Source organism: Falco naumanni, chromosome 14 (assembly GCF_017639655.2).
Source record: "Falco naumanni isolate bFalNau1 chromosome 14, bFalNau1.pat, whole genome shotgun sequence".
NCBI classification, from domain to species: Eukaryota; Metazoa; Chordata; class Aves; order Falconiformes; family Falconidae; genus Falco; species Falco naumanni.
In genome coordinates, this window is record NC_054067.1 from 577036 (window position 1) to 594396 (window position 17361).

Genomic DNA, 17361 nt, shown 5'->3' on the forward strand with positions numbered 1-17361 from the left:
GTTGTTCCCAATGGCTGTTGCTCCGCAGGCTGCAGGGCTGCAGTCCCCCAGGTGCTGGCCCCATTCCCACCTGCACCATGGGATGTGCCAAGGCTGCCAAGTGCTGCTGGCTGTGGGTGCAGCGCAGGGACAGCAGGGAAGGTTCTGGACCTGCCCCAAAGGTGGCACTTGGCCACTGCTAGGCTCTTGCTTTAAAATGGCCGGACTCAGCAGTGCCTGCTTGGCTCCTGGCAGAGCTGAAGGGTGCTGGGGAGCTCCAGCGGTGCTGCGGTCAATGGCTTTGTTAGTTTGCACAGCATTATGCTCTTGGGAAGTGTCAGCCCTGCTGCTTTCTCCTCCCAGTGGGCTGCCAAAGGCTTGGGGCTCGTAGGGCGATGATGAACCATGTGCAGGTTCCTTGGTGTCTCTAGGGCAGAGCAGGCGTGGGGTCCCAGGGCTGTGCACCCAGCCTGCAGCACTGATGTGGGCAAGGATAAAACCTCCTGGTGTTGGCTTTGCGGGGACATCCTGGCTTATGTCCTGCCGCGTGTCTCCCCTGGTCCCGGCCCATTCCCTGTGCTGCTGTCTTCTGTCCCCAAGCCACTGAGGGTCCCCGCAAGGGGGAATGGCGGCGCTGGGCACAGCCCGGGTGCTGAGAGCAGGCAGAGGGCACTGCCGAGGGCTGCCTGGCTCGGGAGCCTGCAGCCAGATGAGGCACCAGCAACAAGGAAGGAAGAAACAAGAAAACCCAACCCTGAGTCAGGAAGAGGCACGATCCACGAAAGCCAGATCACGAGATCACGTGTTGTGGGGTGTCTGCCGCAGCCTGCCGTGTGTGGCACAGCGGACGGGGGCCTGTCGCCCAGCTGGAAGGAGCCTGGCAGCTGGACAGACCCTGACGGTGCTTCAGGGACCACTGGGAGCCAAAGGGGATTGCTGAGCTGAAGGTGGTTGCGTTCAGCAGTGTGGTGAGCGCAGGTGGCCGCCGTGTTTGCTCTGGTGGGTTGCTGTGACGGCAGGGGTCAGATGAGCAACTGCATGGCCCAAGGTAGGGGGGACAGCTGGTGCTTCAGGGTGGTGATGGGGGATACCTGCGAAGAAAGGGATGTGCAGAGGAGAGGGGGTTTATCTCTGCAGTCTCAGCTGGCAGGGCAGACACTAAACCGTATCTAGAGAAACCACAACGTGGGGAGGGGTGCTGGGTTTTTCCCTCTGGCCAAGGTGGGATGGGACCCAGTGTGCTGGGGTCAGCAGGGGCTGGCAGGGACCATCCTGTGGCCATGCTCGCTGCTGTGGAAGCAGTGGCCACCTGCCCAGTGCCTCCCGCAGCAGGAGCAGCCCTGTCTGCCCGTGCAGGCAGCCAGCTCCCGGGGTCTCCTCAGCTTACCTACTTTCTCCTCTGCGCCTCTATGAGTCCCAGGAAAAGTTCTGGGCGCCCCTTCCCCAGGGAGAAATGCTGGCTGTCTTCCCCAGGCGCCTGCTGCCAAGCTGGGAGGGCTCAGGCTGGCATCGGGGCAGGGGGAAGCCGTTTGGCTCTGGCATTTCAGCAGTCTTGCCTCAAGGTTCAGAGCCATTGCTCACAGTTTGCAGCTGCCTATCCCCACTTGCTGGCTGCTCCTCCTTGTTTCCAGCTCTGAACAGTTGCAAGGGACATAAAACACAGGAAGAGCATTTTATACACACCTGCCAAGGTGGTCACACTCATAATGTTGGTGTGAAGTCAGTATAAAACAGGAAAAGCAAGAGGCAATAGGTAGGAGCAAGTCAGCCCTACAGGTGTCTGGTCTGACCAGGGGGATGCTCCTGCCCACCTGCCTCTGGAGGTGATCCCAGGCTCACCAGCTTCACCGAGAGACGTGTCCCCACAACCTGGAGGTCAGTGTTGGTGGCCTCAAAGCCAAGCCCTTGCACATCTCTTTCCAGAGGGCAAGCAAGCTCCATAGCCAGCAAGATCAGGGCAAAAAAAACTCCCCAGTAGCTGAGTGGTGGGGCAAGGCAAGGTATGGAGGTACTGGACAGGTTTCAGAGAGAGCGAGGAGGAAGCTGGGTGGTAACTTACTGCAGTGCTGCCCCAGCATCCCCCCAGGGCTGCAGTGCAGGTGCTCCCTGGGACTGGCCTCTGCTGTGGTTCATGTGGACTGAGGTCTATACTCGGAGCACGGCACCCGAAATGGGTGCCTTGGGGTGTCCTGTTGGCTGGCATGCATGGTACTCTCCCGGGGGCTGGAGGTGTCACAGCAGCGGTATCACTGGCTGTGCCTGTGTGAGTCATGCATGAGCAGGACTGAGTCACCGCTCGAGCGGTGTGAGCATCAGGCTGGGAGCTTTCTCAGACCCATGTCCCGGCAACACTTGGCAGTGTGACTTCTTGCTGCTTTCAAGGAGGGACCAAATGCCACTGGGAACCAGCTAGAGGTGGGAGCAGCAGGAGGTCCTTGCAGCAAAGTGCCATGGCAGAGCATGGCAGCTTCCCACTGTCCCCACGGGCTTCCTTGTCACTGCAGACTGGAGGGCACCTGCCCTGCTGCTGCTTCCCCCAGCCCACACTGCAGTGGGCCCCTCCGTGCCACAGCTGGGCACGCAACCTCCATGTGCGAGGCATGCCTGCTGCAGGCATCACTGGCCACAGCTTCAGGAAAAAAAATATTTTCTCTAATCACAGGTTCCAGCTACCCATCGTGTTCGCAGGTGGTGGAACAGCTCCAGCACGCCTGTGCTCTCACCATGTCCCCCAGCGCGGCAGTGTAGGGCTGGGGGCGGATGGACGGGGCACGGCAGGATGAGCCCTGCCCTGAGCCTGCTGCTGTCCCTGGCCAGCTGCACCCTGCTCTGGGGTAAGTCTTGCTCTGGAGCTGCTGCAGCAGGCTGGGGGCTGGCCCTGGCCGCAGTGTGAGCAGAAGCACAGGGACACCTCTCAGGCCCACAGAAGGTACCTGCAGGGAGGAGTGGACTGAGTGGTCTTCAAGGTGTGACGGGAGAGAAAACCGCAGGGTCACTAGCAATTTCAGCAGGGTGTCAGTGCCTTCACAGGCCTGCAGCTAGGGTGCTGCAGGCTGTGTGAGAGACTGGCAGGATGCAGATGCTGAGCCCCGTGCTGGCAGCCAGCATTTGCCTGAGCCTGGCAGGGAGTCCGTGTCGGCCGGTGTGGGACCAAAGCTGGGTGTCGTAGGGTTGAGGGGAGCCCCATGATGCCTGTGTGAAGCGGGGAGATTTGTGCAGCATGCCCAAGCAGTGACAGGCGAAGGAGCAGCCCTGTCGGAGCAGAGTGATGCTGCCTAATGCCTGTCTGCTTCCCCCCTCCCCAGGCATGCCGTTGCCTCCACGGGATGTGAGGCTGGAGGCACAAAACTTCCATGTCCACCTGCGGTGGGAGCCAGACCCTGGCTCACCCAGCGGTGCCACGTACCAGGTGGAGTGGAGGAGACGGTAAGTGGGGCGAGGAGGAGGGGATGGAGGTGGATTGTCCCCCCGCACCCTGGCCAAGGGCTGTCAGAGGACCCCAGTAGCCAGAGGATTATTACCTGGCAGTAAATATCGTAGAGTAACAGAACTGGCATGGAGCTCTGGAGACCAGCTCATCCAACCTCTGCTCAGGCAGGGTCACTTCAGGACTGTGTCCTGTTGGGCTTTGACCACCTTCAAGGATGGAGCCTCCACAACCTGCCTGGGCAACCTCTTCCCTTTCATCACTCTCCCAGTAAAAAAACAAAAGGTGTTGCTTTTTGGGGCTGTGTTTTGGCTTGGGTTTTTTTCCCTTATGCGTAAAGGGGATTTCCTGTACTTGAACCTGTGCCCACTGCCTCTTGTCCTTTCATGGGCACTGCTGAGAAGTCTCCATCTTCTTTACTCCATCATGTTGGTAAGACCCCCCCACCCTAAGCCACCTTCTTTTGAGCCTGATCAGTCCCCACTCGCTCAGCCTCCCTCATCTTTTGGCCCTTCAGTGGGCGCTCTCTGGTGTGGACGTGTTTTTTTCTTTGGTGGAGAGCACAGGTCGGGGCTCAGCACTCCAAGCACCACCCCACCAGTGCCTGTGAGAGAGGACTTGCCTTGCTGGCAATGCTCTTCGTGATGCAGCCCAGGATGCTGTTAGCCAGTATTTGTGCTCTCCCATGCTTTCTGCTTGGGCAGCATGGCGATGGCTAGGCAGCCTTGCCTTTTTGGCTAGGAAGGCACCAAAAAGGAGAAATCCCTGCATTTTCTCTACGGGCAGAACCTCTCCCTGGACCAAGGCAGACACCTGCGGGGGGAACAGCACCGGCTCCTCCTGGGCATGTGAGCTGTATTTTGACAAGATCCACGATATCTACTGGGCAAGGGTGAGAGCGGTGGCTGGAGGCAAGCTGTCCAAGTGGGCCTCTTCCAGTGAGCTGCAGCTGTACAGAGACAGTAAGGACCAGGGAGCTCCTTCAGCTGGGCTCCTGCTCTTCTTGGGGGGCTGATGGGGAGAAGGGTCCTTGGAGAGGCCTGGTCAGATACCATGGGAAACCATGTGAATAAAGGTGGGAAAAGTGCCAAGAGCCCTGACCAGGAGGAAAGGGATGGGAACAGAGCTGCTGGAGAAGGGCTGGATGAAGAGCAAGGGGATAGAGGAGACACAGTGAGGTGAGGACCACGAGTGGGAGACCCCAGGCCACCAAGGTGCTGTGAGAATTTAGGGGTCTGGAGAATACAGTGAGATGAGTTGGGAAAGAGGATACCCCTCCAGGCTTGCCTTTTAAAAGCATCCCCTGGGAAAGGGCATTTTTGTTCTGCAAGGTAAGGCTGGTGTGGGCTGGTGAAGGCAGAAGTAATCCCTGCAGCACTGCCTTTGCCTGGCTGCCGTGTCTGTGAGGTGTGGGCACGTGCCTCTTCTCAGTCACAGGCCAGCTGTCCTGTCCAGTAAGCCTAGCTGTGTTTTGGAGGAGGAAAAACTTCAGGACCTTCCCCTTCCCCACCTCATAAGGGGTTGTTGCAATGAACTGAATGTGTGAGCGGCTAAAATGAGATGTATGTCGGCTGTCTGGGTCCCCTCTTTCATTCCCTCTGCGTCCAGCTGGCATGGAAATAGATGCACTTAGCTAAAAGAGCAATTGTTGTGCTCTGCAGGTGTCATAGACGTGGTGGCTGCCATTTCTAGGGCGGTTTCATAGCACAAAGTGCCATCAGGCTAGACCTAGGAAAGTTTCTGTATGCTGGGAGCAGGATGTCCAACAGAAAAACACCATTTTAGAGAAACTAGATGCCTGCCTTATGTTTTGAAGGGCTTAATTTTCCTAATTTTCCTCCTCCTCTTTTTTTCTTTTTCCCCTCCCTACAGCAATTGTCGGCCCCCCCAAGCTGTCCTGGCTGCTCCAGGGTCACATCCTCACTGTAAATATCACCATGCCGCTCACTCCCTACAGAATCAAAACCAGTTCTTTCAAGCCGGTTGACCAAGTGCTGCTCAAGCTGTGGTACTGGCTGAGCCTGTATGAAGGGGATGTGCTCATTCAGCAAGTAGGTGGCAGGGTGGGCAAGGCTCAGAGTGCATGGGACTTGCAAAAGCTTTCCTGGTGCAGCAAAGATGCCCGTGATTCAGTTACACTGGTGGGGCAGCGCCTGTGCCTGTGGAGGTACCCAGGTCCTGCCCACACCCAGCAGTGCAAGCAGGCATGGGACACTTTGCACTCCCAAGTAGGGGCTCGCAACCTGAGGGCAGCAGGAGGTCCCTTTCGTCTTCTAGAATGTGTGAATAAGAAAAACCTGTAACAACGTCTGTTCGGATGAAAGTGTGCAGTAGCTGTTTAACGAGACACTCTGTGACCTGAGCACTTCCTGGGGTGAAGAAACAAGTGCTGGGGAGCAGGGAGGGAGTGTCTGTGCTCCACACTGTGGGGCAAGCGGGTGTCAAGGCTGTACTGGGGAGTGGAGCAGTGCACAGACCCCACCTCCAGCTGCCTTGGCTACACAGCCCCTCTGCTTCCAGGTGCCCTGCAAACGGAGCAGGGAGGAAGCACCGTGCACCTTCAGGTACCTGAAGCCCAGCACACAGTACTGCATCCGGACAGCAGCCGTGGGCATGGCCAGGGAGCAGAGCAGGGAGGCCGAGCAGTGCCTAGTGACTCCGGCAGACCCTGCAGGTAGGAGCTCTCTCGCTGCTGCAGTTGCATCTCATGTCCTGCTTGCAGCACGGACACATGTGTGGGTGTGGGTCACTCACCCCCTAGCCATTCTGGTCAGGGTTGGTGGCTCAGTAACACCCTGTGGGGACCTTTCCTGGGGAGATGCTGTCTTGCCATCTGCCTTGGGCTTGCCCAGCATCACCTCCTTGAACATCCCAGCCTGCTGTGGCAGCTATGGGGAAGCACTGGCACAGAGTGGGCTGTGGGGGGATGCCAGCTGAGGTCCTTCCATCCCTGAGCCTGTTGTGACCTCCTGGCAGGCTTTCCCTGGGTCCTCCTTGCTGTGCTGAGTGGTGTCTTCCTGCTGCTGGGTGTGGCCGGGCTCTGCTTCATCCAACTGCACATCTTCCCCAGCCCCTCAGAGATGCACCTACCAAAAACACTTGTAAGTGAATGATCCTCCTCCAGCCTCTTCCCTGTTTGTGCTGTGGCCAAGCTGGGGTCCCCTGTGTTTGCAGGGGGCTCGGCACCTCCTTCCCTCCACCTCTTGTGCCACCAAACCATCTTGGTGCCTCCCCTGCTGTCTGACCCACCATAACCCCAGGCCTTGCTGCATGGGAGACAATACTGGTGTGATACATGTCAGCCATGGGTCACATTGGAAGAAGCTGTTTTGGGTAGCACGTAGCCTGCGAGTAGAGCCCTCAGCGTTAGGAGCCTCCTGCTTTAGATGGTTAGCTTTTGCTTGGCTACATGTCCATCTACAACAGCTGGAAGGGGAGAAAGAAGCTAAGAGAAGCAAACAGTGGGGCTGCTAGCCTGGGACAGACTGGCCTGAGTGAGAAGCAGCCTGTCACTGCTCTGGCCTTGGGATAAATGCAGCCTGAGGCTCAGAGAGGCTCCCAGGGCTGCAGCCCTGCTGAGCTGATCCAGAACGAGTTCTGGGTTGGCAGGACTGAGCCGTCTGGAAACAGTTGCCAGGATAGCCTTTCTCCCTGAGTCCCAGTTCCCCCTGCGTCCCAGTCTCCCAGTGCTGGGGGTGGCAGCAGTTGAGCACTTTGGGGACAAAACCAACTTGCTCAGCTGAAGAAGTCCCCTGCGCCAGGGTAGGGAGGAGGTGGTCTGTGGCTCCACTTGCTGGCCCAGCTCAGTGCCAGCATCCTTTGCTTTCCTATTCTTCCTGGCTTCTTTGCAGGGATTGCTTGCATCTCTGAGCAGGTGAGAGTTCTTCCATCAGCCTCTGACAGGTGGGGCATAGCTTGAAAAGCAGCAGTGTGGTAGGATGTGACCATGCCCCAGCACCAAAACCCCCAATGCTGCAGTGAGCAGAGCCCTGCCTGCATTCCTCTGGGGTGTGAGACAGCAGACGGGCTGGCCGGCACTGTCCCCTTCCCCAGGGTGTGTGGTTCATCACCCCCAGGCTGGTGGAGTTTTCAGCAAGCTGAGGCTGGCTGCTTCACCGCTGGTTTCCCAGCAGGCTCTCCCAAACAAAGAGCTGAATGTGCCCATCAGGGTGTCCACCCCCGAGCTTGAGGAGGACTCGCTCACCCTGCTCCTGCAGACCCTGCTCCCCTCCCATGTGCTGCCTGCAGCTCAGCACGCAGCACCCACAGTCCAGCTGCTCGTCGGAGAAAGCATTTCCCAGGGCACAAGTGGCTACTGTGCCAACGGGTTTGGGCCAGACTGCCACGAGGGAAGGGACACGTCCTGCACCCACAGCCAGCCAGGGCATGCTGATGCCTCCCAGGTCGGGGAGGTGAGTATTGGGGCTGAGTTGGAGCAGCCAATGCCAGTGGGACTGACCAGAGACAGCTACACAGGTGACAGGGACTATGGGACATCCGAGACGTGGCTCTCCCTGCAAAGCCAGTTTTCTTCGAAGTGCCGGTGCCCAGCCCTGGAAGCAGGCAGCTGCCTTCCTCTGCCCACACCAGGCAGGGGCTTCAGCCAGGAGGACCTGCGGGAGAGCCTTGGCATAGCAGGGCACTGGGTGCCGCTCAGCTCTGTGAAGCTGCCAGCCAGCGAGGAGGAGGATGGAGGACAGCATGTCTGTGCTCTCCAGCCCCTGCATGGCCATGGGACTGGTGACAGCACTGTGCAGCCAGGCAACTTGGAGCAGGCAGCGCTGGACGTCCCCCTCCCTTGCTCCTACCAGCTACCCCAGTTGCCCCCCGATGTTCTGCAGGCAGCTCCCTTCTCTGGCTATGAGCCACATCCCCCAGCTGATGGTGAGCCGTAGCAGGCAGGCGGGGGCACGCTGGGAGCTCCAGCACCCGGATCACAGCACCAGGCAGCTGCCTGGAGTTGCCCTGGGCACTGTGGCTGCCTGTTCAGACCTGCCTGTGCCCTGCTGGGGACAGGGCTGGGGTGAGCTCCCGCACGGGCCGGCACAGGCATGCACTGGGTGCAGCTGCCATTGATGGGAGAGATCTTCAGAGCTTTCCTCTGTGACTTAGGTGCTCTTGAACCAAAGCATAAGGAATACATACCAAAGTTGAAGGCCCAAAACTTTTATCTATTTATCCATCTATATATGTATGTATCTGTGTGTACTTTATATAGACTAATAGAAATTTGTGTATATACATATATATATATAAACCTCTTTATGAAAGAGGAGATTTTTTTAAAAAAAATTTACTTTAATGGAAACACTGATTGTGCACTGGAGATGTTTTTTAAATAACACTAATTTATTATGGAAAATTGGCTTCTGTGCTTATTCTTTCTGTGTTACAGAGCCAGCACTGCCCTGACCGAGCAGCATCTGGGAAATGCAGTAGGAAAACGTGGGGTTTCCCTGGGAGAAAAATGCACCTGCAGCTGGTCTGCATATTGCTGTCATGTGGGGAAAAGGCTGGTTCTTCAGCAACAGCTGGATTGTTTTATTATTCCTTCTACCAGCACTGGGGCAATTTCCTTCTGAGGAGCCCTGCCCTGGAGTCATCTCTCCGGGATGTGTTTGTGAGGCTGCACTTGCAGCCATGAGGCGAGGGAAAGCCCTCTCCCCTGGCATCGGGCAGCATCTTGCTTTGCAGCAGGCTGGGACTGATGGATTCCACCTCTGAGAGACAAATCCAAGCTCCTGGATTCACAAGATTTAAGATGGATTTGGGAACAGGTAAGAAATTGGTGTCCAGCATCCAGGCGTCTGGTGCAGGGGATGGAGGGGACAGCGTTGCTAGCCTTAGGGAACCCTTTGGGGCGCTTGTGCGGAGCCACTTTCCAACGCCCCGTGAGTCATCCCTGAGAGCCCAGCTATGCAGCCCCTGGGAGTGGCTGTGCCTGCCTGTGCCAGGCTGCCAGCCTCCCTCTTTTCCTGCTGCCATGGCCAACTCAGCCGGAGACCTGCAGCGACACTGGCTGCGGCTTGCCGGCAGCTAAGCGGGGCCAGTGGGGTTGCCCTGTTGAGCGCTCCCAGGCCAGGGCAAAGAGGTGTCCTGTCCCCAGCTGCAATGCTGCTGGGACAGCTTTGCCCCTGCCCCAAAGCAGGCAGCTGTGCTTTGTGCATCTCGTTAGTAAAATCTCTCTTAGTGGTGACGTATTGTGTTTGCATCTGTCCTGTTTGGCTGGGACGGTAATTGCCCCGTCCTCATCTCATGCCAAGAGACTTGTTATATTTTCTCTCCCCTGCCCAGCTAAGGAGGACAGTGACAGAGCAGCTGGGTGGGCACCCGACATCCAGCCGGGGTCAATCCACCACAGATGATGTGAGGATATGTGGTGTATTCAATAGATTGAGCTGAAATTTTTAAAGAGAGAGGTGGTCCCAAAAGCTGCTGAAAGGAACATGCATGTTATCCATATGCTATTTGCTGCCAAGAAAGTTCCTCTCAGGCTCAGCTGATACAAGGGTCTGATTTTCCTTAACTTGTTTCACTTTCTCTTTTTAATAAGATGAAAAATTGGGAAACAGGTATCTCCCATAATTTTGGGTCGTGTGAAATGGCCTTTTTAATTTTCGCGTGTTTAGAAAGCAAACAAAAAGCCAAGCCAGGAGAATTCACCAATGCTAAAATCAGGCAGACTTCAGAGGAGTTGAGGCAAACACAGGAGCCAAAACACAGCTCTGAGCATCCCGCAGCAGTCCTGGACTGTCCTTGGTGACAGAGGCATTTGGCCATCAAGACAAGGAAGTTGGGGCTGTTGTTTAAGGGTGAACAGAGATGACATGCCAAGGGCTTGCTCTCTTCCCATCCTTCATTGTGGCGTCTGGTCACCACCCCCTTTGTGCTTCATAGTCTTCAGTGTGTCTCAAGGTCGCAGTAAAAACCCTACACCCGCAGAGCCCTGTGTGACTGGCCACACGGCCAGCAGGACTGATGGGGCTGCCAGCCTCACCACCGCTCCTGAAGGTCATTGCATGGTGGCAGGGCATATGCAGGGAACTGTTCAACAGAAGTGTTGGTCAAAGCTGCCCCGGTTTTTGTGCCATTAGACTCTGGGAAAAAGACACAAAGCTTGAGGTCCTCCAGGCCAAGCAAAGACCATGCGTTGTGCCAGCCCAGCCCATGCTGCATCAGCCAAGACCGGGGCTGTTTGCTGGACCAGCATGGTGGGACTGAGCTGGCTCCCACAGCCACCTTGCTGAAGCAGGGCACAGCCAGCGCTGCTGTAACAGCCTGCCAAATCTCCAAAGTTCAGAAGAAAACCGGCTCTTTTCTTAGTATCTGGCAGGGTAACTGTGCTGGGATCCTCACAGGTGATTCAGGCAAGTTACTCACTGGCAGCGGAGACTCATCCTGACCCAGGGTGTGGTTGAAGCAGCTGAGATGTCCCTGTTCTGTATGAAACAGAGATGTTAGTGCAGGCTTGTGACATTTCAAGATGGCATTTTAGCAGCTGAAGTTTCCAAGTGGGTGTGTAAGAGGGTTTTTTTTGCTTCACTTCAGAGATGCAAGCAGCGTGTGGGGCTCTGCAGAACCACAGCAAGAAGAATGATGCTTACTGCAGGAGTGAAGGTCCAGCATGTCCTGATGGGGACCTGCCACCACTGTGCACAGCTCAGGGTCTGGGTAAAGCGTGTCTGGATTACACCCTGCTCTGGTCTGTCTGTCTGGGCGTTACACATTGAGCAGGATAGGGTTGTGCTGGATGATGGAGTTGGGTCCAGGGGCAGGTCCGCAGTCCCAGCTAAGCCCACGCAGCAGGGTGCCTGGCTGGGTCCCTCCATCACTGCTGCAGCACTCGGGCATGTGCATGCAGCTGGCTCCCACCCTGTGCTCGCAGGCATCCCATGCTCCCCCAGCAGCCTGGAGATGGGTGAGCCAGTGATGGGTTCTCAGCCATCCCACCCAGCCCCACAGTGCCCATCATCTTGGAGGTCAGCTGCTGTTTCTCATGCTGGCCTCAGGCCAATGGTCACAGAGCCGTGCCTGGAGGTATTTGGTGCAGAGGCTTGTGAAAGCTCTGACTCACTGTGATCGATAGGCTCATTCCTGGCTGCTCTCCATGCTGTCGTCGGTGGTTTCAGCTTCTGCCAGTACCAGATCAAAGCAATGAGAGGAATGCAGCTAAAAGCAGCTCTTTATTAGAAACAGCAGTTATAAGACTATGCAACAGGGTATTTCTTATTACTAATTCTCAAAGAGCTGAGCTGCCAGCCTATAAACATATTGGAGTGGAAAATTGCTATGCGTAGGCTAAATGGGACTTTTGGAGCTGCCACACAGGAAACATAGCACCTAACGAATATGAGGGAGAGGGCGGCTCCTGAAATGATGGGGGAAAATGAAGCTCTGATATTCTTCAGGCTGCTGGAATAAAGGAATGTCCCTATTTGCCTTTGAAAGCCATGAGAGGCAGAGATACAGAGAGGAGCATCTTGGGCTGCAGCTCACCCCCTGGATCTGCCCTGGCCCTGTGCCCACCTTGCTCTGACTGTTACTGCAGCTACCCTGTTATCCAGCCACCCCTGTGCAAGGTGCCTTTGCAATGGCTCTGTAGCTCCAGGTGGGTCCCTGGAGTGACACAGAGCAGCAGCTGCAGAGCTGTCCTGCTGGACCCTGTCCTTCAGCCCAGAAAGGCTTCGTGGTTTGACTGGTCTGAGCTGCAACGTGACCCAGGCCACTGGTGCCTGCTGCATCAATCCCCACAGTGCTGGGCCAGTGGGTCAGGAATTGGGTGGTCTTAGCTGCTTGGCTTGGCTGAGAAACCCAGCAGGATGTAGGTGAAGACTACAGAAGCCCCAGAAGCTGGAGACTAAGCGTAACGTGTTTGGAGCGTATGCACGGCAAGGGCTGCAGGGCTGGTAGACTACAGAGATGTTAACTTGTTGGTTCAGACCGGGGTGGTTCCTCCCCAGGCGGGAGCTCTCCTGCAGCTCAGCCAGTCGGGACCCAAGCCTCGGAGAGTGATGGGGATGCCCAGGTCACCCCAGGGCCAGGCTCTGAGGCTGGGAGGCTGCAAAGCGAATCTGTTCCCACTTCATGCGCCGGTCTGGGAGTGCCCTCGTCTGGGGACGTGTGGCAAGTGTCTGCATTCAGAAGGTACCATGGGCGCCCTGCTGAAGCCGAGCCACATGTCACCCAACTCTATCACCAGGTCCTCTGTCTCCACGTGTTGAGCTCCCCTGTGTCTGACAGCTCGCCCCTGCTCTTCCCGGCAGCGAGCGCCGACAGGGTCTGTGAGGTGGGGCTGGTCCTTGTGCTCCCCATCCTCCTGATGCACGTGGCAGGGGATTTCTGGTCTGGGGACAAGAAATGGACTGAGTGGCTCAGCTGGATGCCTTCCCGCTTCCCTTGCACCGCTTCAGGCACACTGATCTGTAGCTCTCTGCCCACAAATACCACTCATGCTCCCAGTGATAGACAGCACAAGCAGAGCTGCCCTCTAAGCTGGTGCACATCATCTCATGCGATGCACATGTGAGTTGGGAGGGGTTTTTTATGCTTTCTCCCTGTGGCCATCCTCACCAGCCTGTGCTTGCTGCCCTTGTCCTGACAGCAGAAGTGAGGAGCCTGCCTTCAGGATTTTTCATGTAAACGTATGAAACCTGGCATCCAGGGGATGGGAGCAGCTGGAAAACAGGCTAGATATGGATTTTTGTTAGGAGAAAGGTCCCAGCTGAGTGGTATGCCCAGGTGGGATGGATGAACATTTCACCTCATCTGTCTCCCAGTCTGATCTGTGCCTGACAGACAGGGATTTGCAGACAGAAATAATGATCTCTCATTAATACCCCTTCAACCACTTTATGAAAAATGAGAGCCTTTACTTGGGCACGCAGACACTGTTGTCTCCCTGTTTTGTGGTCAACAGGATTGCGGTCAGCCTCATGGTTAAAAAACCCAGGCTCCCAAGCACCCTGTCCGATCTTCCCCAGGAAAGTCTCCATGATGTCCCACTCCACCAGAAGAGAGGACACAAGAGACTAAGAAACATGTATCTCCCACCAAGATTTCAAAAAGACTTTCCTCATGGCACCTCTGAAGCAGGTACCTCTCACCCTGGCTGAGCCCCAGCGTTGGTAGGGGTAGGAAAGGGCACCAAACGAACTTCTGCCTCCTCTCCCCGACAAATAACACCTAATGCTGATTTGCGGCTCCTGAGAGCTTAAAATCTTGTCTGCCAAACTCTTCCTCACCGCTCCCGGGATGCATGGCACTACACAAACAAGGGTGCAAGCTGGTGTCGCAGCAAAGGTGGCCTGGCTGAGGTCACCAAGGGACCAGTTTCCACTGGGTTTCTCTGAATTAAGCTTTCCAGGAAAAGTGATTTCATTAGAAGCAATTCCAGCTGGCTGATACTGTGCTAACTTGAAAGTTAAGTTTGTGAATAAGACAGGGTCTCAAATAGGAATTGGAGAAACCTGGACACAGGACAGCTGGGCCGGTCCCTGCTGACACAGTGACCGGTTGGGGTCTGCCTCTGTACCTGTAGAGAACTCTAGCTTTTGAGAAGGGTGTGCACCACCTCTGTATTATTATCCCAGGAAAGCCATTTGTCATGACCCTGTCTCACGGACATTGCTTTGGGACATCAGCTGCAAGACCTTCATCACTAGCTACCTTTTTTTCCAGAGAGAAATTTATGTATTTATGTACTTATTATTTATGTATTTAACTCTGAGCCAGAACTACCCAGACTCCAGCGCTGGCTCTGAATTGCACCGCGTCCACATTGTTGTGAAGCCCAGTCTGAGTCTCCTCGGTCTGCAGGGACTTGCTGGCCCGGATGCCCACAGCCAAGCAGGGCTAGGAGTACATCGGTTGTCTGGAGCTTACAGACGCATCCTACAGAAGTGGGAATTGCGCTGCCAGCTTCTGGGGTAAGAAGACAGCCTCCTCCAAGTGCCAGCAATGTCAAACACTGTTCCAGCAAGGAAACTTCAGCTGCTGCTGGCTGCAGAGGGTGAGCCTCATCCTTTGCTGAGTCCTGTCATTAGGGACTGGGGCACCCACTGAAAATCAGCCCGGGATGCCTGGGTGGCCAAAGGCTTTACCACTGCCCTTGTGTTGCCATGAGATGTGAAAGGAGCGGAAGACATGGTAACCCTTGGGAAGGAAGATCACACAAAAAGAAAGCGTGAATCCACATGTTCTGTCCAGATGTTGGCCCCATGTTCTCTTCTGATCCTCCTCCAGACCCCACCAGAGTCATGGCTAACCTGCCCAGCCTTCTACAGCGCTTCCTTCTCTAGCACAACCACAGTAAACAGCAGAGCTTCTGAAAACCCATCCAAGCATCTATCAGGCACCCTCATTCAAGGGTGACAGAGATTGAACTGTGGGGAGAGCAGTACCAGTCATCTCCTGTCATCAGGATGGATGGCCAACCCAGCAACAAAGACAACCCACCTGATGACAGCATATCAATTACAGAGAGCTGGAGGATATAAAAGAACCGCCTCACACTCCCTCACTCACAAGATCCTAAGAAATCGGTCAAGGCTTGGAGAAGAAGAGAAGATGCCTTCCCAGAGGATGTTCATCACCTCAGCACTGCTGTTGGGGGCTTGCTGCATCAGTGTTTATCCTGTCTACCCTGAAAGCGAGAGTGCCCAAGGTAAGGACAACTGACTTGGGTGTTTGTGCCTGAAAACCAGGTGGGGTTTGTCCCAGCTCACTGCTTTATGGCTGGCACTGAATGCTGGCTCAAGCTATGTGGCTCACGTGTTGTTTCATGGGGGCTTGGCTGCTGCAGACATGTAGAGCAAAGCAGCTTCCCCCTATTTCTTTTTGGGCAGAAAGACCTTCTGGCCTGGGGAAGGTTTTCCTCAGCATTATTAGGAGTAGGATATGTCCAGCTGGGTTAAACCCATTTCCTAGTGTGGCCAGGTCAGACAAGAGAGGACCGTCCCATACCCAAGGGACTGCTTTGGCTGCTGTGACCTGCAGACAGCATGAGTCCAGGTACTCTGGGATGACAGACAGTGTTGCCCTGGGAATCAGCCAGCCTGGGGCATACAAATGCCCTGCATGGAGATGAGGGAATTGCAGCTCACATGTGGAGCAAGCTGTGGGGTGAGCTGCACTTATGGTCACAGGGCTGGTCCAAGCCTCCCCAGCAGCCACAAGACCTGGCACTGAGATGCCAGTCCACTACACGGTGTGCCAGGGGCTTTGCTGCAGCATGGTGCCCTGCCATGCATCACTGTGTGCAAGTCAGTGCCCCAGGGGACCACAGAGCTGGCGTCTGCTAGACTTGGGGCCGATGGCACCCGTTTGCACCCACCCTGTGCTCCTGGTCCATACCTGTTAGTACTGACCAGCAGCGTAAGCACCAGTTCAGACACTCTGGTTTTCCTGACGCTGGAGAAAAAGTCACTTGGGCAGAGCCTGAGCCCTGAAGGAGAGCATGAGCCCAGCCCCACAATCCGCTACAGTGGCCACTGCAAGCGGCCTGGTGCAGCACGCTGCCTGGTGCTTCTGGGAAATGAGCAGGCACAGGGGCTCCTCTCGCTGCGCAGCTGATGCACGGGGACTTCCAGAGCTTCAGTAGCTTGACCATGTGTCTGAGGCAAAGGAAATACAAGGCCAAGTGCTTGGGATTGCTCAGCTCCCAGAGCCTGGTGGGAGCTTCCCAGGGGATGTGCACAGACAGGCACTGGGGGAGGGATGGGATGAAGGGTAAGATGCTGGAAAGCCCCTGACATGCCTGCTGGTTTCCAATTAAACACAGTCAGACAGCAAGGGACTTGTTGCCTTAGTCGTAGCTATGTGTCTCATTTTTGTTTTTGTGATGGCCTTAGAGCATCTGTTTCCTCAGAGCAATACAACCCGGGCATGGGACAGACTCCCCCAAGAAGATTTCTGCCTGGTGTTACCTGAGGTGTTACCTGGGACAACAGTGGTCTGGACTTAACCCTTCACAGCTCCCACCGGTGCAGCAGCCTGGCTAAGTGATGCCAGGCAGGGGTGCCGTAGAGCTGCCTTCAAAAGGGTCTTTTGTGGCAGGGGGAACCCCAATGGTTGATGGGGACCTTCTCTGCCTGCCCATTGCAGTCAGGCTGAAGGCAGCGCCAGGCAGCAAACGTTGCTTGCCTCAGCTTTTGGCACTGTCTCCCATAGCATCCTCACGGATGAGACGGCAAAGTCAGGGTTAGGTGAGTGGGCTGTGAGGTGGGTTGAAACCTTGCCAAACAGAGGGCTGCAATCTGCGGCACAAAGTCCGGCCAAAGGCCAGTCACCAGTGGTGCATCCTGGGGGTCGATGCTGGGGACAGTTCTGTTTAACATCTTCATTAATAATAACCTGGATGATGGGACAGAGTGCACCCTCGGCAAGTCTGCAGTTGATGCAAAGCTGGCAGGGGTGGCTGACAGTGCCCGAGGGTCATGCTGCCATCCTGAGGGACCTGAACAAACTGGAGAGAGATGGGCTGAGAGGGAACTTGTGCAGTTCAGCAAGGGGAAGAGCCATGTCCTTCCCCTGGGGACAAACAACCCCACCAGGCACCAGGACACACCAGGGCTGTCCTGGTCAGCACCAAGTTGACCAGAAACCAGCAATGTGCCCTTGCGGCAAAGGTGGCCAACAGTGTCCTGGACTGCATCAGGAGGAGCATCACTGCAGGTCAAGGGAGGGGATCCTTCCCCTCTGCTCGGCACTGCTGAGGCAACACCTGCAGTGCCATGGCCAGCGTTTTGACTCCTAGCCTAGACTAGCATGCGTGGCCACGTGAGGAGACAAACCCTAGTCCCCCTTAAACAACCTGCCTGTCATTCTCGGGATCTGTAGCCCATGTTCAGGCTCTCTGTCCCACTGCCCGAGGAACAAGCACACCTTGAATGATCTGCTTTGTCCTTGTCACTGTCTCCCCATTCAATCCAGATCTTACGCCAACAAATGTTAACCTG

At 55.8% G+C, this 17361-nt stretch overlaps 1 protein-coding gene across 5 annotated transcripts; it reads left to right on the forward strand.

Annotated features, from left to right (window-relative positions):
• Positions 1–88: 88 nt before the first annotated feature.
• On the forward strand, positions 89–9177 carry LOC121097493 (interleukin-22 receptor subunit alpha-2-like). Of its 5 annotated transcripts, XM_040614543.1 has the most exons (8): positions 89–2813; positions 3285–3405; positions 4193–4368; positions 5279–5457; positions 5927–6080; positions 6383–6507; positions 7537–7818; positions 8802–9177. In XM_040614543.1, the coding sequence occupies exons 1-8, from the start codon at positions 2759–2761 to the stop codon at positions 9048–9050; spliced, it is 1341 nt and encodes a 446-aa protein (XP_040470477.1). In that variant the 5' UTR covers positions 89–2758; the 3' UTR covers positions 9051–9177. The 5 variants fall into 5 exon arrangements, with proteins under 5 accessions (XP_040470477.1, XP_040470473.1, XP_040470474.1 ...); XM_040614539.1 differs by lacking the exon at positions 8802–9177 and having other exon boundaries at positions 7537–8643; XM_040614540.1 differs by lacking the exon at positions 8802–9177 and having other exon boundaries at positions 7540–8643.
• Positions 9178–17361: the final 8184 nt, after the last annotated feature.

Coding starts and splice junctions, on each gene's coding strand:
- LOC121097493 (XM_040614539.1), top strand. CDS start 2,759: ATGAGCCCTGCCCTGAGCCTGCTGCTGTCCCTGGCCAGCTGCACCCTG. Junction 3,406..4,192: donor CAGGTGGAGTGGAGGAGACG/GTAAGTGGGGCG, acceptor CTCTACGGGCAG/AACCTCTCCCTGGACCAAGG. Junction 5,458..5,926: donor GGGATGTGCTCATTCAGCAA/GTAGGTGGCAGG, acceptor CTCTGCTTCCAG/GTGCCCTGCAAACGGAGCAG.